Source organism: Thermobia domestica, chromosome 6 (assembly GCF_964235325.1).
Source record: "Thermobia domestica chromosome 6, izTheDome1.hap1.1, whole genome shotgun sequence".
In the NCBI taxonomy this organism is placed as follows: Eukaryota; Metazoa; Arthropoda; class Insecta; order Zygentoma; family Lepismatidae; genus Thermobia; species Thermobia domestica.
The window spans coordinates 301,269,179-301,295,801 of record NC_137459.1 but is presented as its reverse complement, the minus strand read 5'-3'; the positions used below and the strand labels follow the sequence as shown (position 1 = coordinate 301,295,801).

The 26,623-nt window shown below is 36.6% G+C and overlaps 1 protein-coding gene across 6 annotated transcripts in view; it reads right to left on the bottom strand.

Annotated features, from left to right (window-relative positions):
* Window positions 1-19,587, bottom strand: part of Creld (Cysteine rich with EGF like domains) — a 365,129-nt gene extending 345,542 nt beyond the window's left edge. For all 6 annotated transcript variants that reach the window (XM_081762917.1, XM_081762913.1, XM_081762916.1 and 3 more), the window contains exon 1: window positions 19,431-19,587. In XM_081762917.1, the coding sequence (XP_081619043.1) occupies window positions 19,431-19,436 (6 nt within the window). In that variant the 5' untranslated portion in view covers window positions 19,437-19,587. The remainder of the gene's footprint in view (window positions 1-19,430) is intronic.
* Window positions 19,588-26,623: the final 7,036 nt, after the last annotated feature.

The following is a 26,623-nucleotide window of genomic DNA, read 5'->3' as shown; positions in this document are numbered from 1 at the left end:
ACATTGAAGCTGTAGTACAAACACAAAATACATAAATACCTTAAGAAAAATATTGTCCATCGCTAGCCACCACTTTCGCCCATCTGTCAGGCAATGTACGGATTCCGTGGCGAAAGAAGTCCTCATCCTTGGAAGCGATCCAGTCAGAGACCCATGTTTCGATATCTTCTGAAGAAGTAAACAGCTGTCCAACCAAATCGTTGTTCATGCAATCGAACAAGTAGTAGTCCGAAGGAGCAACGTCTGGTGAATACGGCGGGTGGGGTAAAACTTCCCATCCGACATTTTCTAAATAGGTTTTGACCGGTTTTGCGACATTAGGGCGAGCGTTATCATGTTGAACAATAAGTTTATCATGTCTGTTCTCCCATTCTGGTCGTGTTCTGGCCAGAGCTTGCTTCAAACGCATTAATTGTCGTCGATAACGTTCTCCATTCATAGTTTCACCCGGTTGCAGCAGCTCATAGTACACCACAACTTTCATATCCCACCATATGCACAGCATAACCTTTGCATAGTGAATATCTCGTTTTGGTTGTGATGGACCTGATTCACCTGGTTTCACCCAGGCCTTTTTTCGTTTAGGGTTCTCGTAATGGATCCACTTCTCATCACCCGTAATAATTCGATGCACAAACCCCTTTCTGCTCTGTCGTTGAAGCAGCAATTCGCAAATGGTTTTTCGTCTTTCAACGTCTCTGTCTTTCAATTCATGTGGAACCCAATGTGACATCTTTTGAATCATTCCCATGGCTTTCAAGCGTTTGGAGACTGTTGTTTGATCAACGCCTAATGCTGCTGCAAGTTGTTCCTGCGTTTGACACGAATCCTGCTCGAGCAATGCTGTCAATGCTTCGTCTTGAAATTTTTTTGGCTGTCCAGCTCGCTCTTGGTCTGCCAAGCCGAAATCACCACTTCTAAACCGTGCAAACCACTTCTGACACGTTCGCTCAGCTAGAGCATGGTCACCATACACTTCCACAAAAATACGATGACTTTCAGTCGCACTTTTCTGCATGTTAAAGTAATGCAGCAGGACACCCCGCAAAAACACTTTATCAGGCACAAATTGCGCCATGTTCACTTAACTACAAACTGGTGTTGTTGACGCTTTAATCCACTGCCCTATACTACGAACGATACGCGATGACAGGGGTTTGCAACACATGTGTGGATACACGGAACTGTGGGACGCTCCGTTCGTTGCGCCATCTCTTGTCCACCCGCACGAATTAATTCCTAGACCAAATATAAGAAAGGTATTCAAATAGAAAAATCATGAAAACGAAAAAAAGACAAAATTTCCAAAATTCTCGTTTTTGCAAAAAAGCCGGCTTTTTATGTGCAAAAAAAAAAAAAAAAAAAAAACTTTTAGCATCTCTAGTTTTGGCTGACACGAACTGTCAGATGTCTAAGATAACTGAGCTTGAGTTTCTGAGTTGTCATGAATGGCCCTACATACAATCCTACCTCTTCCAGATACCGCGTAAGAGCACTAAGTTAGTACCACTGATAACTGTCATTTAACTACTGTTATTATTATTTTAACTGCGCATTTTGAATTCGAATAGCGTTAGTGCTGCAAAAGGAAACAGCAAGTTTCGGATATGTGTGCATCTATCCTAGCGTCCTTCGAAACAATAATAATAATTTTACCCTATAAGTTTGGAGTCGTGGCCTGTTCGCGAGAAGAGCTCATAACAATGAAAAATCTATTGTGGAAACTAAACTTCACAATACTGTTGACCATTTGGTACTAATCTTTGATTAGAAGATATATTTGGCATAGTAAGAGGTCAAATAATGAGTATGAATGAAAATCGTACTCTGGATTAAAAAAAAAAAAAAAAATGCCTCTATGTAAGCCATTTGCATACTATTTGTACTGCGACTTGCTATATTGTAGATATGCTGCGGCCATATACTACAATCACAAATGACGCAGCAATAGCAAAATGTGTGTTTCATCATTCAAACGGGCTAGCATTCTCATGGCACAAAGTGATATTTATTGTGTAAATCGCAGCTTTCGGGATACAACAGAATATTTGGAAGAAAGAGGATTTACAGTTTTAATGCCTACACTGAAAGGTAAGCGCAGGCAATTGACTAAGGCTAAGGTGAACTTTTCCCACTGTTACAAATTTCGCTGGATTGTTGAGGCCGTTAAAGGTATTCTTGGACAAGGATTGTCTTCTACGTCACCAACTGAACAACACGTTGCTTTCTAATGTTGGATTGTTATGCAGGGTAGCTTCTTTTTACATAAAACTTTTGGTAATCGTCTTATTTCTGACGATGGTCTCGATGAGGAAGTCCAAGAAATGGAACGACAGCACATTGCAGAGAACACATTAGGATTAGAAGTAGAAGAGCATGTTTGGGTCAAGTGTACAAGCTTTTTCACAAAAGTCACATCTGTAAACATCCAGGACTTCCAGGAGTTGACAGAAAAATACCTAAAAATTATTTTAACAGGTTCTTATCAGTTGTCTCAGGTAGTTTCCTACTCGGCTGAAATGATGACGGAGGGTTCCATTCGTGGATAAGCGGTTAGCGTACGCGCCTTTGGCGTGGGAGACCCGGATTAGATTTCCGGCGGGAGCTCGTGTGGTTCGGGTTCCACGTTAATCAGTTCGTCCACGTCTCATATAGCCTCGCTGCTGAAAGGGGCGTTACACTCAAAATCAACTCAACTCATGCAATGATGAATGAAGATAACAGCGTCGATCTCCATTTCCTGAAAGAAAACACTAACACCGTTAAATTCGAGGTAAGATCTCGACATATTATTATGAAGACATACAGGTGTTATACTGATTATGTTCCAACTATAATAGGGTATTAGGGTCGAAGGCCGTATTATTGTGAATGTGCACATGGGAACCGTTTGTTGTTCATATGTCACTGCAAACATTTATCACCTTTTACGTGCTCGATACTTTACTAAGACTGTTCGGCCTACAGAGATTTTAAACACATTGTGCGTTGCCGGTCTTGTTACTCCATTAATAAACGCACATAGTCATGAAGAGTAAAGGTTCTACATTCCGTGTCCTTCATTTTCTTTGAAATGTTTTCTAATACAGTAAAAACATTGCCATTTTGAATATATTTTTTTATCATCATCATCTTGTACATTACAATAATTTGTACATTATACATAGGGATAATCAAAACCGTTGTTTTCTGTAAATCACCATTTAAAATATTAGTATCCTACTAAGGCAGACTGAAAATTAACTGCGCTAGTGCTCTCCCGCTGTTTCTTGAAGAGGTAAAATTATGAGAATTATATTACCACGCAGAACTATTCATGACAAGTTAGAAAGTCAAACTCGACAATCTTTGACTTCTGACAGTATGTGTCGTCCAAAACATTTATGGTGTAACATGGATTGCATATCTTCCAGGCGTGTCTGATTTTGGTTTTCCTCAATTTACACCAAGTTGCACCGCGAGTATCAAACCATGGTCAAAGTATATTATAGGTAGGTTGGTGATGCTTCTATGGTGCAAAATAGAAGGTGGTCACTCAAACAAAAACAAAAATCTTTGAATTCAAATATTTTCGACGCGCTTTTCGCTTGAAATTTGAAGGGTGAAATAAATTGTTTCTTGTTTTCTGTAAGGCCCTTCAAACAAAGTATATTCATATTTTGTTTCATACTCGTAACTTAAGTCGATTCGGAGACATGAACACCTTTCGATCTTCGAATTTTCAACAATAACTTCGAGATTTTCTGGCTAAAGTTATCCTTGGATACGAGGTACTTTTGGTATAAATATCACAGCAATCCATGTAAGGGTACTTTTCACCGCCTATCCGGGTATACCCTTTCAACATTAGCTAATATTTCCACATCATTACTGAAGGTTTCATGAGTAAAGAGCACTCAACAATTAAATATCTTAACTGAAGCCAGAGAAAGCGAACTCCTACTATTTGACTCAATCAGCATCTGTGTGTCTTTTCATGTCTATCCCACGGTAACTCTCGTAAAAACTATCCGATATTAGCCAAACTTGGTATGTGATTTCCAACCTTAAGATATATTAGCAATCCTTGTTATATATTAGGACCTTGTTTATATTTGCCATCTATCACGAAAAGGAAAGAATAAAATCCACTACATGTTACAGGTTTGTACATACACATAGTCTGAAAACAAAAGCAAATAATAATAATAACTTTGCAGTATAACCTACGCAAAAGTATTTCGTAACCATTACTATTGGTTGCAATTGAAATCAGTTAAGAATAAGAGTGTAAAATGGGTAAATTCTGCAAACTTCGAAGTTTCCTTATTTAAATAAATTTCGCGAAAATTCTTTTTCATGCAATATGACGTATATTTTTCCCCTGGCTTTGTAATTATTCTCACTGCTTTGGCTTAAAATCAGTCAAGACTGAGACGATGAATTTACCCTTCTTCCAATTCTAAAGCTTAATTTTTCTTTTTAAAAAATGCATTTTATCTTGATGCATATGCCAAATATTGTATTTTCTTTGAGGCTTCTTAATCATATCCTTTCATGGAGTTAAATTAGTGAAGAATGAGGAGTGGTTTTAGCTTCTTCCTCTCCAATTTTAAAAAGTGATGAACGATAACTTTTGTAAAGATCATTCCATTTTGATCCAATATGGATATATTTTGCCTGAGGCTTCCCCATTATTCTCACACAGCCTCATGCTAAAATCTGATGAAAGTGCCAAAAGTAATGGAAAAATTACCCTCTGATATAAGAAAAAGAGAAAAAAAAGGTTCCACGATAACTTTATTACAATATATTAAATTTTGATGCAGAATGGCACAATCTCTTTAGGCTTCCCAATCATCAACACCGCTTTCGTTCAAAATCAGTCGAGAACGAGGGAAAGGCTTAATTCCTATTCCCTCCCTCCTTGGTTTTACGAAACTTTTTCCACAATAACTTTCGTCAAAATCATTAAATGTCGATACAATATGTTGTATATGTTATATGAGGCGTTCTCACCATCCCTACCGCTTGGAGTTAAATCAGTTATGAAGGAGTGAATTTACCTATTCCTCGCAGATAAAAAAATTCTACGATAGCTTTCGTACAAACGTATCTAATTTCTGAGCAATACTGACATGTATATTTTTAAGGCTTCCCCACTGATTGCTGTTTGTTGTAATCAGTAAATAATGAGGAATTGAATTTATCCCCCTTCTATTTAAAGACTTGTTCCATGAAATTTTCGTAAAAATTCTCAGATTTTTGTGACTGTACTTTACTTGAGATTAGAGAGAGAGAGATTAGAGATTGTTTGGGGCCTAGCTCAAGAGAGAACAAGATTCGCCCCATCCTATGAACAATGACCTTCCTAAAAATTATCCGATTTTCATTTTACATTGCTTCGTTACAGACTTTCCAGTGAAGGCAATTGCTCTTGCCTTGCCTTGCTCTTGCTTGATACCAATCATCATGAATGGGCAGATTCAATCCAATTTTAATAATATGTTTCAGAGTAACTTTCGTAGAAAAACAAAAAAATCCTATGTTTTCTTGGAAGCTTAAGAATTACTAGTTTCAGATTTGATTAAAATTCCTAAACAGTAAAGCAATGGATAGCTCAATACATAAATAAAACATTTTGCTCGTGTCCACAATGCACAGCGACACTAGCACCAAAGCTACGTACATGGCTTTGTTATGAACGTTTGTAATAGACCAAAGCAGGATGCACATTAAATAAAGTTATCAAACTATAATCATAATTTCAATAAATTAATAAAATTTATGGTACACACTCCTAGTTTTTACTGAGAAGTGACCCACTTAAACTAACGTTAAAAAATTATTTATTTTGGCGTTTCAAGTGAAAATCGATACGTTTCATGTAAAACTCGTAGAGTAGTTGGAAAATCAATTTGTTGAGATCTACAGGAAATAAGTGTAATGAAGTATGCAATATTCCATACATACACAAAATAATATTGAATAACTCGTACTAACTTACATATAATTTCCAAAGCCGTAGCTAGAGATTTCGGCGCCTGGGCGAAGTAGAATTTGGCCCCCTACAATCACCTCACTTTTTTTTTCTTTTCTTTGTATGAGAGAAACAGCTTTTGTTGTGGTATGCTGACATTTTATCAAGCTGCTTGGACAGACCATTATGTGCACGAGCTGTTTTCAAGAGGCTTATTTTGGACTTTCTGCTAAACTTGACAAAATTGCCTTTGGTTGTATACAAATCCACTTGAAGAACAGTTATGGAAATTTACAACTATTGACAACGCTTCAAGTTTTACGTCCCACGGATATGCCGGTTAGGCTAAAGGAGACGGTGATTATGAGAGATGAGTGAAATGGTGGAATGAAGAAAGTGGGAGGAAACGGGAGAACCCCGAGAAAACCCACGAGCACGGTGTTTGTCCACCACAAAGTTCACTTGGCGGGGGCTGGGATCGAACCCGGGACCTCAAGCACCAGAGGTGAACGCTCTACCACAGAGCCACCGCAACGCTTCATACTATCGATAAAAAATTAAAAGACCCCGCACAATCCTGATCGAAATTGGATTTCGGTGAAATTGCTTGAAACTGTGATATGTTGTAGATATTGTAATCCTGAGAAAAAGTATCAATGGGCACAACCACCAATCACTGACCGTTTTGCCACTACAGAGCTTTTTTTTTTGGGGGGGGGGGGTGTGCCCATTGAGACTTTTTTTCTCAGGATCACAATATCTACAACATTTCGGGATTCCAGTCATTTTCACCGATATCCAGAATATCTACCGACACCGACACTATCTTCTGCTGCTTTCAGAAAGGTGACCTCGTAGTTAGCCAAACGCTCAATGATTGGTGGTTGGGCTCATTAAGACTTTTCCTCAGGATCACAATATCTACTACATATCACAGTTTCAGTCAAAATACACTAACACACACACACACGTACATATATCTTTTGTATATAGACAGATAAAAGTATCACACACACGAAAATAATACGTATGCACAGGAAAATATCCTGGCGATACAAGTAGTTGATGAAGATGACGAGAAATGATCCCTTCAAATTGAAAGCACTTCATATGTGAATGGAACAAAAAAAAAAAAAAAAATCACTCGTAGCGATAAGTCTGAAAAAGACGAAATTCATTGGGTTAAGTCCTAACCCGTTAAGCCCCTATTCTACAACTGTTTCAAGTTCGAAAATATTATTTCCCTTGTATACTTTCATTTTTAATATTCCCACCCAAATAGCAGCTTGTGTGTCTCTTCATTCCTCTTACTGTTATACCTTTATTCTCACCGTGATTAATTTGCTTTGGCAGAAAAGTGGGATTAAGTAACCGAACTTATCACCAACAAAACGCCGAACACGCATTTCAGACTCTGGCCGTTTCTGATCTTGAAAACGCTCCTGCGTACACTATAAGCCATTACTTGGCGGCATGTGTATCATATCGTCATTAGGAAATCATATATAATAACTTTCTTTAAGTAATAAGTAAAAACCTGTTGTGACTTATTGAAACGTTTGGATTTCGAGCGTAGCGAACAAGAAATTTTTTAACAAATTTATTTCTTTGCGAACCGACAACAATATTGATTTAATAGGGCGCTAATACTTCTTAGGGGCGACGCGTTGTTTACTCATTTCCAACACTTTTTCTTTCTTCTTGCTCGTTCGCCCCCCCCCCCTTGCTATCAGTGCCCGGAGCGACCGCCCCCCTCCCTTCCAGGCTACGGCTCTGATGATTTCCATCCTTCCTTCCTTTGACAATAACTGGAATTGAAATCAGCTTTTATGGTCATTTTAGCTATTTTTCTTACAAATACAACACCTAATCTTAGTGCAATTAGTGTCACCAAAAGTGCTATTGAATACCATGTCAGCAACTCTAAGTAATTCTACACTTTAGTGTTTCCTTAAGAGGCCCTTCACAGCTCCTTTCAACGATTGCCCAACTACTGTTATTCAGTAGAACTTTTCTTTGTTGTCGTACACTGAGTGCATTCAATTGGTGTTACGTCAGAATTAATTACGCCAACGCCATTTTACAGAGCCTTTGTAACTAATCAGGATTTCGACTATTATTAATAACCATTTCTTTTATATATATATATATATATATATATATATATATATATATTATTGGACTATGTGACTTTAGTCAACGCAAAAACAAAATTGGATTATGTTCTGTACCACGCCATATTCAGGATAGCCAATTTCTTACAACTGTATTCTTCCAATATTGACTATTCCATTACAAGCATTCGTCTGCACAGTTGTCCTTACAAGATAAAAGCGTCCTCCTCTCCTACTCGATTTAAAACGTCTTTGTTACTTGTTCAGTCCATTTTGTGTTGTCCATCTTTCTCCAACACCATATTTTAAAGCTCTTTAAATATTTCTCCTCTAACTCCCATAGTGTCCAAGTCCCCGAACAATACAATCCCATGCTCCATTTGGCCAGCTTCTCCCTTAGTTCAACGTTAAGCCTGCTAGTTAGAATATTTTCTTATTGAATGCCTCTTTTGCTACGGAAATTCTTGAACTGATTACTTTGGTGCAGTAAGCATCTCTCATCCAGATATGTAAATGATCGACCACTTCAAGCTCTCTTGTTCTACTTTGATTGGCAAGGACGTGTTTCCATGGGATAGTCCCATGATTTTTGACTTTTCGATGTTGATTTCCATTCCATATTGTTCTCCAGTGTCAACTACTATGTCTATCAACTGCTGCAGTCCTTCTTCGGTTCTAACTAAAATAACCGTACCGTTCGCGAACCTCACCATATTAATGTGTCCCGAATCTTGAAATCTCCAACTTCCAACAATGCTTCCTTTATTAATCATTCACTGTAAACGTTGAATAATTAGAGACATACAACATCCTTGTCTGATTCTAGAATGTCCACACTATTGGTTTCTCCTTCGTTCAGGCGCAACTCCACGTTCTGGCCTGTCTACAGGTTGCGAATGAATCGACGATCCCTCCAATTTAATCCGACTTTTTTTTATGTGTTTCCACAAGTTTGGTCTAATTCACTCCGTTGAAAGCTTTCTGCCGGTCGATGAAACACAAACACAACTTCAAGAACTCGGTTTGATATAATTCTTAACCCAACAGCATCTCTGACGTTTTTCCTTTCTGGAATCCAAATTGATCTTCGTCCAACATCTCTTCTATCTTACATTCCAGCAGTTTGATTAGTATGCGCACAATTTTCTTTCTAGCATGAGAAATAAGGCAAATTGTTCTGGGAACACTGTATTCCTTCGCCTGCTTTTCCTTAGACAATGCAATCACTGTAACATGTAGAAAAGATTTTGGCCATTCTTCTCCCAGGTAGATCTTGTTAATATGTGAACTCAGTGCTTTTATTGGAGCGTCTCCTAATCTCTTGAGCAAGTTCGCTGATACGCCTGTCGTAGTCTCCAGTGACCTCTCTAATTCGAATGCCTTCCATGGCTTGTACCAGTTAATTTTTCCGTTGTCTTCTTTATCCACTTCTTCTGATCATATATATCATTTATATATTCCTCCCAGACCCTAACGATTCTTCGATGGTTAGTAACTACGTGACTTTGTTGAACTTCGATTCCAAAGGTGCGTATACTTTCGTTAAGTTTTTCCATCCAATTCCTGCGCTTTCGGATACACCAAATCGTATTTGCTGCGCTCTTGAATTTCCATTACTGCTTCACATACCTCTTCCATGTAGTTCTCTCTCGCTCTGTCAGTTTCTCTTCTCAATTCAGCCTTTTGTTTTCTTTGATGTCATTGGCTTTCTCCCTTTTGTGTGCCTCATTTTCTTAACTATCTCTTCAGTTACTCAGGGTTTTCTCGATGTTCTTTCCATCTTGCCAACGTTGTTATTAAGTATACCTAACAGAATCTGCTTAACTTTTCCCAAGTTTTTTTCTACGTTGCAAACCATATCGTCTATTACACACTTTTTTTTTTAATGTTATCTCTTCTTTCACATTATTGTCCACACTTCTTAGTCGTTGTATATTACATTTTCGATTTCTCTTTCCAATTTTTATTGGTTGACCTCCACCACTAGGAGACTGTGGTCCGGATTAATGTCCGTTTCTAGTAGTGTCTTAACGTCCCGTACACTATTTCTGAAACGTTGCTTGACAAAAAATAATAATAATAATAATAGATTTGGTAGCGCCTTCTTCTTAAAGCACATGTTCGTCACTACCATGTCATGTTGCCTACAGAAGTCTATAAACATCTGGCCCCGCGCGTTTCTTCTACCTAGTCCAAATGATCCCACTATCTTAATCTCAGATCCATCTCCCACCACTGTGTATCCATAGAGAACATTAATTTTCTTAAAAATAATTCCACACTACATATGCTCTATACCACTGATTACCCTGATGAACAACTTCCTATGCAACTAATGGGAATTAATTTCTTTCCCACAATGCAACGAAAGCGATTCTGCGACACTATCGGCGAGAGTTCTAACTAACTGCATAGTCTGCTACTTGCAGTAGCTAAGTGTATCATTGGCTAATTCTATCAGACTCGGCGCTATGAATGATTTGATTCGTTCTTGCTCTTAGTAGTTCGTGGTACCCAACTTCCTTGAGTGGTGGCGCCACGGCTTCCACAGTTCCAGTGGGAAGAGCAGCTGAAACCTCTTATACTATATAATTACTCTATGCTCTATACTATCATATTTACTCCAAAAAATGCAAGGACTAATATATTTTTTCAGCTCTACATTAGTTCTTTCGATGTATTTTGTATATATACATATATATATATATATATATATATATATATATATATATATTAATTTATTTTTTTAATTATTATTATTCTAGGTCGGATAATTTTGAAAGACTTATAGATCTAATTGATCAGTATGAAACAGTAATGCGTAATGATACAAAACTTAGAAAATGGTATGTTTAGAAGCACAATATACACAGATCAAAAGGAAGCCAAAACTAAAGGGGAAAGTGTGGGATAGGGCATAGCAGGTTTTTTTTTTTTTTTTTTTTTTAACTGTAAGTTTTACGTGTAGTAATTCGTAGGAGATATAAATACTGTAATTGAATACGGTACATACAGCATTTGATTTTATCTCAGTTTTTCAAGCATAGATCTACCTTCGTTAACGAGAAATACATCTTTAACGAAAATTTCTACGAGTACCATTAACTTTCACTAGACAGATTCTACTATACGCTTATGCCAGAAATACTTAAATTACTTCTCAGTAGAGATGCAAATGGTTTTTTGCACATAAAAAGCCGGCTTTTTTGAAAACAGAAAAACGAGAATTTTGGAAATTTTGGCTTTTTTTCGTTTTTATGATTTTTCTGTTTAAATAGCTTTCTTATAGTATACTCTAAAGTTAAATAAGATTCCATGACCTAAATGCCGTATTTCGCTCTGGAATTCACCATCATGATGGGTGGAGCACATGATTTATGAATTAAAGTAAACATAAAGTACGTAGTATTTGAGGGCAATTTTTGAAGCTATTTATCTTTATTTTAACTTCTGAATTATCGACATTTTTTTCATCTCTAGATCATTTCCTTTTAGTCATCCGTGTTTCACTTCTTAGAGCTTAGTACTCTAGTTTCTAGCACATAATTAAACTTATGTTTTTCAATATATCTGTCAGAGCGTACTTCCACATTTCCGTTATACTGTAGCTGTGCAATGATTTAACAATAATCTTCCGGACACAACCTTGAATACCATTTGATAGAAATAATCAGTATCGGATTAGAAAAATATTTGGGAGAGGTTTCTCTGAATAATGTTTGTTTTTTCTAAAAATTCCTAACTTTTATTTAAGAGGAGCTTAAGTTTATGAGTACAGGCATAACAAATATTTCGTTTCGTTTGTATATTCATCTACAATCTTCCAGATACAACCTTGAAGACCATTTTATACTGATAATCAGTGGCGGATTGAAAAAAGTATTTTGCGATGGGCTTTTCTTATAAATGCTTAGTTTTTCTAAAAATTCCTTTTTTTATTATTATTATTATTATTATTTGAGGACGGCTTGAAGTTTATGAGTAAAGGCAAAACTTATATTTAGTTTGTTCTAGAAATTCCGCAATTTCGGGGTAGAGGCTTCAATCCGAAAGACATCCCCACCCTAACCCTCTTCGCAAATCCATCACTGCTGGTAATTAGTAATAACAAAGATTTAAAAAAGATTAGAAAGAAAGTCGGCCAGGACTCACAGTGCACGCATAATCTCTACATTCACAGATGGAATTAAGAAAAACTTTTGTCAAAATGGTCGAATGCGGGGTTGAATCCCGGACTTCACGATAGAAGCGCGAAAGCTAACCACTCACTCATGTTTGTTGTGTTTAACTTAAATGTATTCTCTCTCTCTCTCTCTCTATGGCTACAAAAGCTCTCCATTGAATTTTGTCCTTATCCAATCCAATCCAGTTTCTACTCTGTATTCCTATTTCTGCTAAATCCATCTTAATATTGTCTTCCCATCTGGACCTAGGTTTTCCTAATGGACGTTTCCCGATTGCATTTCCAGTTAAAACTGTGAAAGCGTTCCTACTTTCTTCCATTCTGGCTACATGACCTGCCCATCTGAGCCTCCTAGACTTGATGACTCGAACGATGTTTGGTAAACCGTATAAATTATGTAGTTCCTCCTTATGAAGTTTCCCCCATTCCCGTTCCTCTTGGGTAAAAATATTCGTCTCAGAATTTTATTCTCAAATAATTTCAGTCTGCGTTCTTCCCACAGCGTAAGCGACCATGTTTCACAACCATAAAGCATAACAGGCATGATTATCATTTTATATATTTTAAGCTTTAAATTTTTTGACAGAATTCGCGACGACAAAGTATCTTGAACTGAATAATAACAAGAATTTCCTGATTTCAGTCGACATTTAATTTCTTTGTGGGTATGATTTTGGTCTGGTAATACTGATCCAAGATATTTGAAAGTATATACTGTGTCGAAAGTATTAATTGATATTTTAACGCATTCATAATTTGCCGTACTACGATCCTTGTGAACTTCCTTGTATTTAGATTTCTCTCCATTTACTCATGTCCCTGCAAGCGTTTAATAAGGCATCTGCATTTCTTTCGATTGTTCTCCTATCAGATTCACATCATCAGCATGCACCATAACCCGGTGAATACCATTCAAGTCTAGGGCCTGGTTCCTATCTTTGATTTTTCTTATAGCGTAATCCGGAACAGAGCTGAATATTAACGGCAATGACGCATATCCTTGTTTCAGGACAATCTCGACGTGGAAGCTCGCATTTTTCTACTCGGACTTTACTCTGGGATTAATTTAAACACTTAATAAAATCTAGCGTTTTGGGTATTCCAAATTCTGTAAGAATGTTGTACAATGTTTCCCTCCCAACTGAGATGTAAGCCTTTCTAAAATCAACAAACAGTTGATGTACTGGGTTATATATTCCCATTTCTTTTCGAGTATTTGTCGAATGGTAAATAGCTGGGCGATTTCGACTAAATCCATACTGATAATCTCCAATAATTTCATCTACGTATGGGGTAAATCTTATTAATAGAATGTTATGAGAAATGTCTCGATAATTATTACAATCAATTTTGTCGCCTTTCTTGGGAATTGGAACAGTGATTGATTCTTCCACTCTTTTTAAATGTATTCCATAGTTTTTTTTTTTTTTTTTTTTAAATTCGTGACGATATGTTGAATTTTCTTGTTAAAAATTCAGAAACCTTCAGGACTGGATAAACCGTGATGGTGGTTATATATTCTAGAGCCTAGGAAACCATACGTTGAGATGAACCGTCTATTACGTATATGATCCATGAACAGAAAATTTGATACTTTCCCGATTCTGAACAAGTTTAAGGAACAGTCAGTGCATTGCAGAATTTGGAGCTTTACCGATTTTGCAGATCCGAAGCACCTGATAAGTGGTAACAAATTATTACGTATGTGATCAATCAGTGAAAAATTTGTTTGAAATATTCATACAATGTATTTGAAAGTTAAAACTTAACTGAAAAATTTCAAGAATGTACAGAACCACCCGGAACGAAGCTCTTGGTGTGCAGATTTCTCTCATGTTTTTCTTTATTTTGCTTCAAAAAGAGGGTGTGTGATATTTTGAAGTAAAAATACTACATACAACTTTGCTAGTTATTTGTATATCATTTTTAAATGTACTTATTGTATATAAGAGGTTAAAATATTATTACATATATTGGTTAATCCTTTGGAATTCATAATGTAAATATGTCAAGAATTTTAAAAAATCTTTTTGAAATTCATGGTTTATTTTCGAGGTTTCATATTATTATCTGCATCAACCACTAATTAAATGAGTTTTTCTTGTTGTAGAGAAACGAAACAAAGTCTGCTTTATCAGTTTAAACCAAAATTTTCAAAAAAGCCCAAAATTTCCCAAGCAAAAAAGCGAAGCAGAAAAGACCGAGTTTTTTTTTTTTTTTTTTTTAAAGCCGGTTTTTTTTTCGAGCCCTTGCATCTCTACTTCTCAGTATATTTATTCTTTATTTACAGACACTTAGCGCACTCTAATCTTTTTATTTGTATATGTATGTATACTTTAATTTCAGGTAGTAAGCTGCTTGAACCCCGAAGATGTCAAAGGTATTCAAGAAGCTGTGGACGCTTGAGGAGCTGAAACCATTAGAAGCTAATCTGCCTTTATCAATGCTCATTTCAGTTCAATTCCAAAGATCATAACGAAGTTAAAAGAGCGCAGATCAGGACTTCGTAGTGCATGTGAGCTGTTTGAGTCAGTAACGAAACGGACTCCACCAGTACCAGTCAAACAAGCTTTTGTTGAAAAAGCAGTTAAAGGTCGCGAAAAATTCTTGTCTGATGTAAACAAAGTCCTGGGAATAATCATGCAGGAATTTCCAGATTCATTGGCAAGTAATATTACTTCTTTGAAATACCGTCCTTTAACGACCTGTGACACACAAAGAACATTTTCGATGTTCAGAAATGTTTTGATTGACAAACGCAGAAGGTCTTTGCCAGCAAATATCGAAAATTACATAGTTGTATATTATATAACATGAATGCATCATAGTTAAACACCAAGTATGTAGTTCAAGTAATACAACTTTTTTCCCCTAAAATTTATCACTTAACTTCTGATTGGTGGGTATTTAACGTTTTTAATACATATTCGCATATTTTCAGTGCATGTTGTGATCTTTAGCGCATATTTTTCCTGTCTTCTAGTGCATATCGATCTGAAGTCTAGTAATATAACGGTACTGGGTACTGCAATATTATGATTGGTGGTAGCCAACACACTAAATATACAAATACCTATATTCTTTCTTTTCTTCCCTCCATAAAATCGGCTGTCATACATTGGCAATAAGTCGTCAAACATATTATTGCTCTATTTCCGGTGGAAATTCACGTGCTTCTCACCGTTAGCTGTAGCCTCACGTCTCATATAGATTCAATGCAGAAAGGGATGTTAAACTTTACAACAACAACAATATTATTGCTCAAAGTTTTCTAAATAGAATCATATCTAATGCCCTAAGAATTTATATTTTGTTAGCGACATCCCGTTTCTATTATATTTGAACGAGGAGATTTTGTTTTAATTAATCCTAAAGGAGCGGCAGTAGGCAAATAGCACAGAGGATTAGGGCATCGAGGATGCAGAGATAGGTACTAGTCGCATTCACTGTCATTTTCAGTACAGTTGGTTTACAAAAGAGACAGAGTGAACGAAGAATAGATAGAGAAGGAAGAAGTATAGTTGGTGTGTACTGTGTGCAGTTGTTCCACTATGGTGGATTATGTAGTATCAATCCCTGAATTAAGGAGACGTTTCTTCGTTCTACGATACAGTGCAAAATTGAGTTGTTTGACACATACATTTTTTTTTTTTTTTTTAAGCAATGATATTCTCAATCTCTACCAAACAGAACACGACGCGTTTGCACAATTGCGAAAGAAAACGATAATGAAATACAGCTTAATAAATAAGTCATTCGAGTACCAAGAATCATACTTTTACACATGGGACACCAGTACTATAATTTTTATGTTAGATGCAAGTGTGCACTCAGTTCTTAGATCTCAGAAAAAAGCGTATGTGCACTTTAAGAATATTGAGACCGTCGTCTGGTTATAAATATAGTGTCTATTAGACAGAAAAAAAAAGTCTCCTAACGCCTTCAAGCTCGTATTATATCGACACATTTATAACGTTATCTCGTGCTTCTCAGGTTCTGAATAGTCTCAGCAGCACATAAAGATAACGGGTACGCACATGTTATCTTGTACATAAAATAGATTTCCAATGACATAGAAACTCTTATTCCATTAGGTATACTCACACTGGGATGTGTTTCATGACCCAAAGAAAGGAGAAAAAAAAATAAAAAGTAAGACAAACAAGTAGTACTGAGCGTTATACCGCTTAGTGCGGGCGCCGTTTAACAGTTAATATGGGATTGAATGTATGGTGTTATAATGGTTGTACTGTGTATTACTGCACTCTTTACGGTGTCTTACATGCTGAAATGATGGAGCAAAGAAGACAGTTCAAGATAACAAACAAACAGGAATACAGAAGGTGCATAAATCACATCAACAGAGAAGTAAAGGCCAGAGAAAACTGGATAAACAATTTATGCAAAGAAATTGAGGAAAATCTAGTCAATGGCAATACAGAAAGGTCAGAAAACAGTTCGGTGAGAAAAAGAAACGCACAGACATTATCATAGACAAGGACGGAACAACGCTAATAGAAGAGGAACAGATAAGATGATGGAAGGAATATACTACAGAACTCTACAAAGGAGACAGAGTGAATGAAGAAGAGATCGAGAAGGAAGACGACGTTGATGAAAATGAATTAGGAACATCAATTTTACAGTGCGAATTTGACAATGCCTTGGAGAAAATGCAACATGGTAAAGCCCCAGGAATAGATCAAATACCAACGGAAGTGATTAAGAATCTCGGAATAGCAACAAAGAAGAAACTGTTTAATCTTGTTAGTGAAATGTACATCTTGGGGAAAATACCAAGAGACTTAATAATGCCAGATGTAATAATATAGCTTGATTAAATTTAATTTTCAACGAACTTGAACAGTTCGTTACTGAATTCTGTGTGTTTGTATGTCTCTCTGTTATTTGCGATTTTTCCAATTTTGAGCCCTCCATTCGGTAGAGCATCAAAAACTATCAGAGAAAGTGATGGAATCTTTCGTGTCACTCTTACCGTTCCGGAGATATTGACCAAAAAATTTATGATTTCCGGAGATTTAAGGAGCCATATCTTGGGAACTGTAAAGTTATAGAGAGACGATATTGGTGTTCATCAACATCTGAAAGGATGGTGATCAGTTTGGTACCAAATAGCAAACGGTGGCCACTGTCCACAAGTTAATATCGGTACTAGAATGTGTACAATCCCCTTAGATATTAACACCAATATCATCTCTCCATGACGGGAAGGTTCTAGAACACAGGTCCTTCATATAGGTTAGTACCTAGGTTGGTTCCTTTCTGTACCAAAGCTTAATATTTAATTCAGATAGTATTGCCGAGCGAGCGTTAGCGAGTGAAGGCGGGTTAGAGCCCCGCGGGGCATGTTGATTTCTGTCTTTTTAATACAGTTAAATGGGAAGGGGAACCTGTATTCTTGAACCTTGCCCTCTATGACTTACCATTCACGAGATATTGACCAAAATATAGTTCCAATTTCGAGAGATTTAAGGAGCCATATCTCGGAAACCGTAAGACATAGAGAGATGATATTTTGCTAATTTTTGCGAGAAACAGAAGGTTTAGATAAAAAGATTTACTTTTACATGTAGGAGCAATCACAGTTATCTTTCCCACACTATCTCTCCATTCTTTTTAAATTCGTTCTGGCAATGCTCCTGGAACATTATCAACTGGTTTATTTTGTGATTGCACACATTACTTGGAGTGGCCTTGTCATATGGTTGTAGAAGCCACTGAACGACCTTACCAATGCATTATTGACAAGTACGTTTATAAATATCCTCTAAGTACTCTTTACGTGCAGGAAGAGGTAAGTCGATGTTCTTGGGAAGTAGCGTAAATTATTTCTAATTTTCTGGTAATTTAGAGTACGGCTAATTTAGCGTAGAGTACGTTATGGTACCGTAGGGTTAGGTTAACAGTAGGATACAGTAAGGTTAGACAAGCCTAGGGAAGGGTAAGGTAGAGTTAGGTTGGGACAAACTGAACTAAATGTAGATCAGTATACCATAGGATAGGTTACGGTAAAGTAAGTAAGGACGCCTCTGGTGAAATTTAATCCTATACTTTTCAATCTAAAATTCGTTGCCATATTCTTTCACAATGCCGACATTTTCAGGACTTAAAATGATTTTACGGTTACTACTGGGTCGCTTACCACGAGGGAGTCACCACAAGCTAGTTCTCCATCTAATCCGGTTCAGAGAAGGACGAAGTCGGGTGACCCGCGTGTTAGTGGCGGTGAATATGTGTGCCAACGAGGATTCGCTTCCAAGGTTAGTGTCACAATTTCTGTATGTGTTGAAATGATATATGCTTGTCTTATATATATTCCTGTTTTATATTTATATGGTGGCAGGGGGTAACATGGTACATATTTTGTTACCACACTTACACAATAAGGCACCCATAATATATGTAACAAAAAGGTACCGGATCTCCACGTATGCTACAATACGCACTATCACTGGTGGTGTCTTGTGACCACCTACCAAAGTTTGGTTTGTATCTTCTAAGCCGTAGCTTCTACTGCATATCTCAGGACAGTGTATTTATATCTATAATAGTTAAGCCCTCCTAAAGTACATCTGAACCACGTGTACTCTGGAATGCAACTCCTGCTACAAGAAATAATTCTTAAGGATTATTTCTACTCTAAGGTTACTAGGAGTGTATTTACTGAAGAATGAATTACATAATTAAAGCATGTATGGATCCCTAAATAGGATAACACGGTAGATTTTACCCGCAAATTTTCCAAATAGTGCTGCATATTCTAAATCTGAGTCAAGCATACATACAGCACCGAGCATACACGTATATATTTATTCCTTTATATATCTTTTTCCACAATTGTAATACATGCGCAGTACATTAACTTCCAATCATTCGAATAAAAAATGCAAGGATATAGTATTTTAACATCTACACATCTAGAAGTTCCTCTACTGCATTAGCATCTACAAGAGATCAACTCGCAAACTAGTCACACTTTAATGTTTGTCTTCATTTTGAACTATAAAATACTTCATGAGAGTCAAAGGAACCACATAACTGTTTTGAACATGGTTAACGCCGGTACATAATATTAAATGTCTTCTTGATATTTCCTGCGGCACAGGTACTCTAACAAATTCAAAATTATGAGAACATTATACTTAACACTTACCACCATTATATTTATTCAATATTTTAATAAATATCTTCAAAGAAATTAAATAACTTCCACATCGTCTGCTTGAAGTCCAAACACTGCAGACGATTGAAAACACCAATAGCATTGCTCCGCGTACATGTCAAGTGGTGATAGCAAAAAGAGGAAATAGCAAAGAAGTAGTATACAGAAGTAATCTGTGTCCTTAGTCACTGCATAAGCTAGAGTACGGAAACGTTTTGACAAAGAAGGATATGTTGGTGTAAAGGAAATAATAATAATAATAATAATAATAATAATAATAATAATAATAATAATAATAATAATAATAATAATAATAATAATAATAATAATAATAAACACAAAACATGGCAAAGTCATTCTTACGCGTGATTAGTGCTATTCTAAAGGGTTTGATTAATATATGTTTCCTGCAGTAATCAGTCTTTAGTATGGTGCTAATCATACGTTAAAATAACTACATAAGACATGAAACTTCTTTACTTTAAAAAAAAAAAAAAAAAAGTAGCCTTGTTATCATTACTTGTTAGCAGGCAATTCGTGTTACTATTCAGTTCAGGATCTCATGTCGTCGCGAATTCTGTCGGGGAATTTGAAGCTTAAAATATGCTTGAAAGCTATGAAGCTTGCTAAGAACATAGACTGAAAGTATTTGAGAACAAGATCCTGAGACGAATATTCGGACCCAAGAGGAAAGGGAATGAGGAATGGCGGAAACTTCATAACGAGGAACTACATAATTTATACGGTTCGTACCCAACATTGTTAGGGTCGTCAAGTTTAGGAGGCTTAGGTGGGAGGGTCATGGAAGAAAGTAGAAACGCTTTCAAAGTCTTGACTGGAAGACCAATCGGAAAACGACCATTAAGAAGGCCTAGGCGCAGATGGGAGGATAATATTAAGATGGATCACGCAGAGATTGGAATACAAAGTAGAAACTGGATGCAGTTAGCTAGAAGTCAGTGGAGAGCTTTTGTGAACGCGGCATTGAATCTCCGGGTTCCATAGGTCATAGCGTTAGTTAGTTAGTTAGTTATCATTACTTTATGGGCCTCACTTATATTCTTGAAATGTGAACTTCTCTTAGCAGGAAATGCACTCTTACTGCCTCAGTGTTTCTCAAAGGGGAAGCTGCATTAATGGATGCAGATTCGCTTTAGAAGGGCTGAGTATAAAACAGGAACTTTAAAACGCCAACCACTAAAGGTGGTCACTAAAAACTACGAATGCTGACTAACCGAGTCAGGACAGGAGGTTAGAAGCGATGAGGTGCATCCGTGCGCAGCAGCCGCGTCAGTGACAGTAGTTTGTTCATAATCTACATATAGGAACACAATTATTAACTTACGTTCCACTGGAATTTTCACCAATCATTTCTTCTTCCTTTCTCTGCACCTACGCTACTAATTCTTTTCTTTTATTTCAGTCTTACTTTACCGCATACCATGTTAAGCCATCAACTGATTTATTTCTCATATGTTCGTCGCATTTTCGACATATTACATCACACTTGTGTAATTCATACTCTTGCAAATAAATTACGTTCTTTTATCATAGAGTAACGAAATGGCAAGCACTTCATGGACGTTAACCTGTTAATATTACAGCAAAAACAAGAGGACTAACATTTAAGTTTAAATTTCCGAAAGAAGTTTGAAATAGTAAATAGATCAAAGATATGATATATATATATATATATATATATATATATATATATATATATATAAGGAAACGTAATTGAAAAAGAAAAATCTGAACCATACACTAGATTATGCTTGATTTACCCAGCAGACGTAGGGTCGCAATCTGTTTGGCTTGTGTCTGACATAGCCTGCTTTTTATCAAATTCTGCCAGTCCCACATACATTTCAATTATTTTTGAATTATCTGACATTTAAACAGGTTTATACCTGTTTTGCATTTTACCTTTATAAAAATAAAGTAAATGATAAGAAATTCTTAAACGATTTGCATAATGGGGGTAATTGAACATATACATTTATGACTTGATTCATACTGTGGCCTCAGTTTGGTAGACATTTCTGACGTAGAACAAAATTAATGTCTTGCCCCCTTTTTCTTTCAGCAGTAGCAATAGCATCGAAAGTTTCAATGAAACTTAAAATTTATAAATTTTACGAGGAAATATCAAAACGTTCGTGCAATTACCTAGAAAAAATTCACTCTGGAGAACTCTGACACAATAATGGTATTAGTCCTTTTTTTTCTTTGCGTAGTGACCGTGCCTATTGACACATTTTTACCGGAGGTTCTTCACTTTCCGTAAAGCTGTTTTGTAAAAGTCTGCAGTTTGGCTTTGAAACCACAGTTGAACCTCAGAAATGACATTATCCATACTGTCAAAATGGCGTCCTCTGAGTGGACGTAGAGAAAGAAATCACTTGGTGTTAGGTTCGGTGATTATAGGGGCGGGGTAATATTTCATATCCTAATTCCACTGCCTTCGTCACTGATACATGGGCACAATGAGCTGGTGCATTGCCTGCCAACAGCAGCACTCCTTTTGTGACCAATCCGCGACGTTTCTTCTTCAGTTCATCTCATAATTTAATCAGGAGATGGGAATAATAGTTTGCCCCTGTGGTAGGTAACCTCTTATGATCATCCCTTCACAGTCCCAGGAAACGAAAAGCATCAACATGGCAACAGACTTCTGCTCTGGTGCGTTTTTAGGGACGGAGAAGTAGGAGTGTTTCCACTTTTTGCTCACTTTCTTTCTTTCTACATCATAAAGATAAACCGAACTTTCATCCATTGTCATTAGTCTGCCGAATAGAGCGCCTTTTTTGTTGTGTATACCAACTTGACGTCAGGTTAGCATACGCATATGCAAAAATTAAAGCACTAACGAAAGTAACTATACAATCGTTAGTACTACGTTAGTGCTGGAAAAATTTCGCTCTAACTTTTTAGGTATAGTAGCACTAACGTTGGGAAGCTAGCACTAATCAGCACTAACGATTGGTATAATCACTTTCGCTAGTGCTTTAATTTTTGCATATGCGTATGCTAACCTGACGTCAAGTTGGTATACAAGAAAAAAATCGCTCTATTTTTTAAGTATAGCAGCATTATCGTTGGGAAGCTAGCACCAACCAGCACTAACGTAGCACTAACGACTGGTATAGTTACTTTTGTTAGTGCTTTAATTTTTGTATACGCGTGTGCTAACCTGACGTAAAGTTAACATACAAGAAAAGTCGCTCTATCTTTTTAAGTACAGCTGCACTAACGTTGGGAAGCCAGCACTCACCAGTACTAACGGAGCACTAATGATTGGTATAGTCACTTTCGTTAGTGCTTTAAATTTTCTATATGCGTATGCTAAGAGTGACGGCTAAAATTGAGATGTTATTTTTGTAGCACTAACGATCGGGTTTGCGGCACAAACAAGCAGTAACGAACCACTAACAATGTGTCAATTTGAAATTGTGGGCTGCAAAGTTTATTGGCATGAAGTTAGGACGCCAATAGTGACGGTTAAAAACTGAGACGTTATTTTTGAGCACTAACGATGGGGTTTGCGGCACTAAGAAGGACTAACAAAGTACTAACAATGTGTGAAATCGAAATTGTGGCCTGCCAAGTTCATTGGCATGAAGTTAGCAGGCCAGTAGTGACTGTTAAAAATTGAGACGTTATTTTTGAGCACTAACGATGTGGTTTGCGGCACTAACAAGCACAAACGAAGCACTAACAATGTGTGAAGTCGAAGTTCTGGCCTGGCATAGGCACTAGCGGATCCAGAAGGATCGTTTGGGAGGGGCGGTTCGCTTTCTTGAAGATGAGCGTAGCTTCAAGGTGACCAGAATTTTAATTTGCAAGAATGGGACTCATATGAATCCGGGGCTGAAGGGGGGTGGGTGTAGAAAAGATTCCCAGATTCCCCTTTGGGAGCCCCTTTTTTTCCCAGATTCCCAGATTCCCCTTTTCTTTTTGTAATTGAAGCATTTTTTTCTGTAGATTTTAATTAAATACATACTTTCGTTTTAGAGGCGTGAAAGTGTCATGATTCACTTCACACACAGTCACCGGAACATATGCGATGCACTGTCTGGCACAGTACTTCCACAAAAGAAAATACTGTATTGACGATAACATTCATTTTAACGAAAGAGTGTACAATTTGCTCTAATCATTTATATTTTGAGTAACAATTGCGGGACAGCAGTTAGAAAAATTAATACAAAATTAATCTATCTGTATATTTGTGTGGGGTCCACGAAACATAGTATAATTATAGTTATGCTTATAACAACAATAAAATTACCTAGGTATATTATATTAGCCTTAGTCTAGGTGGGGCTTCGCCCCCAGATCCCCAATCTGCTCGGCATACGGCCTAGCACAATATAGCAAACGCTACTACGTGGTACTGTGACACAATATTTTGCGTTCTTCCTTCTGTATTTCATATAGAACTGGATTGAGCTAAAACTGTCACGAAATTCAAACACCTCGTAAGGCATTTTAATGAACCTTTTTTTTTTCTCTTCTACGTTAAGTGAAAAAAATAACGTTCAAATATATGTTGAATTATTTTAAATGAAAAATCAAACTACCAACTTTCATGTTTCTAACCACAAGAGATCCCGAGATATGGGCATCTTATAATAATAATAATAACAATAACAATAATAATAATAATAATAATAATAATAATAATAATAATAATAATAATAATAATAATAATAATAATAATCCCACCCCTTTTCTTCCCTTCTAGATAAAATATCAAAAACGCTGGGATACGTACTGAATTATTTTTAAGTCCAAAGTCCATATACGAAATTTCATGTTTCTAACCTTCAAAGATTCTTAGATATTGATATCTTATTATAATATTTGCAATCGCCGCCACTTTTTCTTTCCATCTCTTTTTTCTCCGTTTTACTGTAATATAAAAAAACGTTGAAACGCGTGTCAAATTATTTTAAATGAGGAATCCAAATGTCAAATTTCAAGTCTCTAGTCTTAACGGATTTGAAGAGATGACTATCTTATAAAAATAATTTCCACCCCATTCTCCCTTCCTTTCTTCGAATCCCCCCCCCAAAAAAAATCTTTCCTTAGTGATACTCTACGTAACAAATCTTATCTACTATCCTAATTTCAAGTTTCTGACTTAAGTGGTTTGGCCTGTGCAAAGTTACTCACTCAGGATATCGTCTTTTATGTATGAATTACAATAACAGCTTGTAGCTTTTCTTATTTCTCAAGAAAAGATGAAATGCCACTTGAAGTCACAATAAATCCCTGGTCCCTTCCTAATATTTCCGTGTTGAATCCCAAAAGTAACGGCTCTCTTTATTTATCTATTAGCTAGCGAACGTACCTATTATCTTTGATGCATGAGGTTCTGTGGTTAATTCCCGGTGAGTGAGCATTGAACGCGCTACAGTGGCTCAGATCTAACTTTAAACTCTAGTTCTCGTTCTGTAAAGCATCGCTTTTGACAAACGACTTAAATACATATTAATCAATCAACCAACCGAAAAGTCTCCTTTTAGATTCAGAGACCTTTTCTATATTTCTCTTTATTAAAGGTAAAGATAACTGAGGTTATAATTCGGATTTCCGAAATCCATTTCATATCCTTTTTCTAGGACACAATAACACATTTTTAGTACAGAGTAAGCCGTCTTACCCTCCTTCCTACAGCTGTTCGTCTAACGAATGAATCATATTCTCGCTACTTTGGGGCTTATGGTGACCGCCCCAAGGAACTAGCGAGAGAAGTATTCGCAATTCAAATATGTCTGTATTAAAACTATTAAGTACCACACATTTTGATTAGATTCTGCTATGCTTGTCACACAGATTGTATCTGTCGGGAAAAAGACCATATTTGTATTTCCCAATGATAAATGCTGAAAGTTCAAAAAATTCTTTGGAGGGGGCGGTCGCCCCCTCCGCCCTCCCCGTGTATCCGCCAGTGGCCATAGGTGGCTGCTAGCTTCATGGACATATAATACCCGAAACTTTCTATAATATTCATACTTTCAATTAATGATGGGTAGTTTCGGAACGATTCGTTCCAAAAGAACGAATAATTTAGTGGAATGAAAGGATCAAATCTCTGAGAGGAACCGGACTGACTGGCGGAATCAAAAGACGGATTCGCTCAATGGAAGTAAGAGACGGATTGAGACAGTGAATTCGGTTAATGGAACTAGAGAACGGAACCAAACAACACAAGTTCAAGAGTAGACCCAGTTGATGGATTGATATAGATGGAGTCAGACAAAAGCAGTATGCAAAACAGATGGACAATGTATGACAAAGAAAGAGAGAGAAAAGGTCCTGCTGCGCACGCGTACAAACAACCAAGCCTCCTTTGGATTTTTGTGTCCCTTCTGAGAATAATCTGATCACGAAACTCCTCTACCAATGAAGGGAGGGGGGGCGGTGGCAACTAGTCATATCAGAATGTTTGTTGATTTTCTTCTCTTCTACAGGTGTTCAGGGTTACCAGCTCTACTTTTTTTTGTATTACAATTCAGAAAATGAGTGTTTGGTGTAACCTATATTAATACATCATCATTTATCCTACTGTAAAATTCACAATCGATTGATTGGGTATTAATGTTACAGTTCAGCACAAAGGCTATATGGGATAAGCCCTATTAAAAAAAATCGAAATTCAAAACATTATTCTAACTTTTCTCAAAGGCAAGCACCTTCATTGGGATCGAAACCGGAACCATAAGAATATTAACCACTTCGCTTAGCTCTAAGTTAAACTAAAAGTTTGTTTCATTACGAATAAAAGACCTGTATATCTCTTACAGCATGTCAGTCAATAATACAGAAATGAAAGATTCCTATCCCAAATATTCCTACAAAGATGAGATAATGAATAAACTGAGACAGAAGGAAAAATGGGATAGAAGAGAGAGGAAATACTTAGGTGAATTAGTGGAATATGCAATGGGGTTTCGGGGTTTTAACCTCTCTTGATTAAGATGATAATGGAAAAATAAATATAAACCATATATATATATATATATATATATATATATATATATATATATATATATATGCGTGTATATATATATATATATGTGTGTGTGTGTGTGTGTCTGTGTGTGTATACAGGGTGTTTCAAAACAACACCGACAAAGTTTGGGAGGTGATTCCTGACACGAAGATAAGACAAAAAGTAT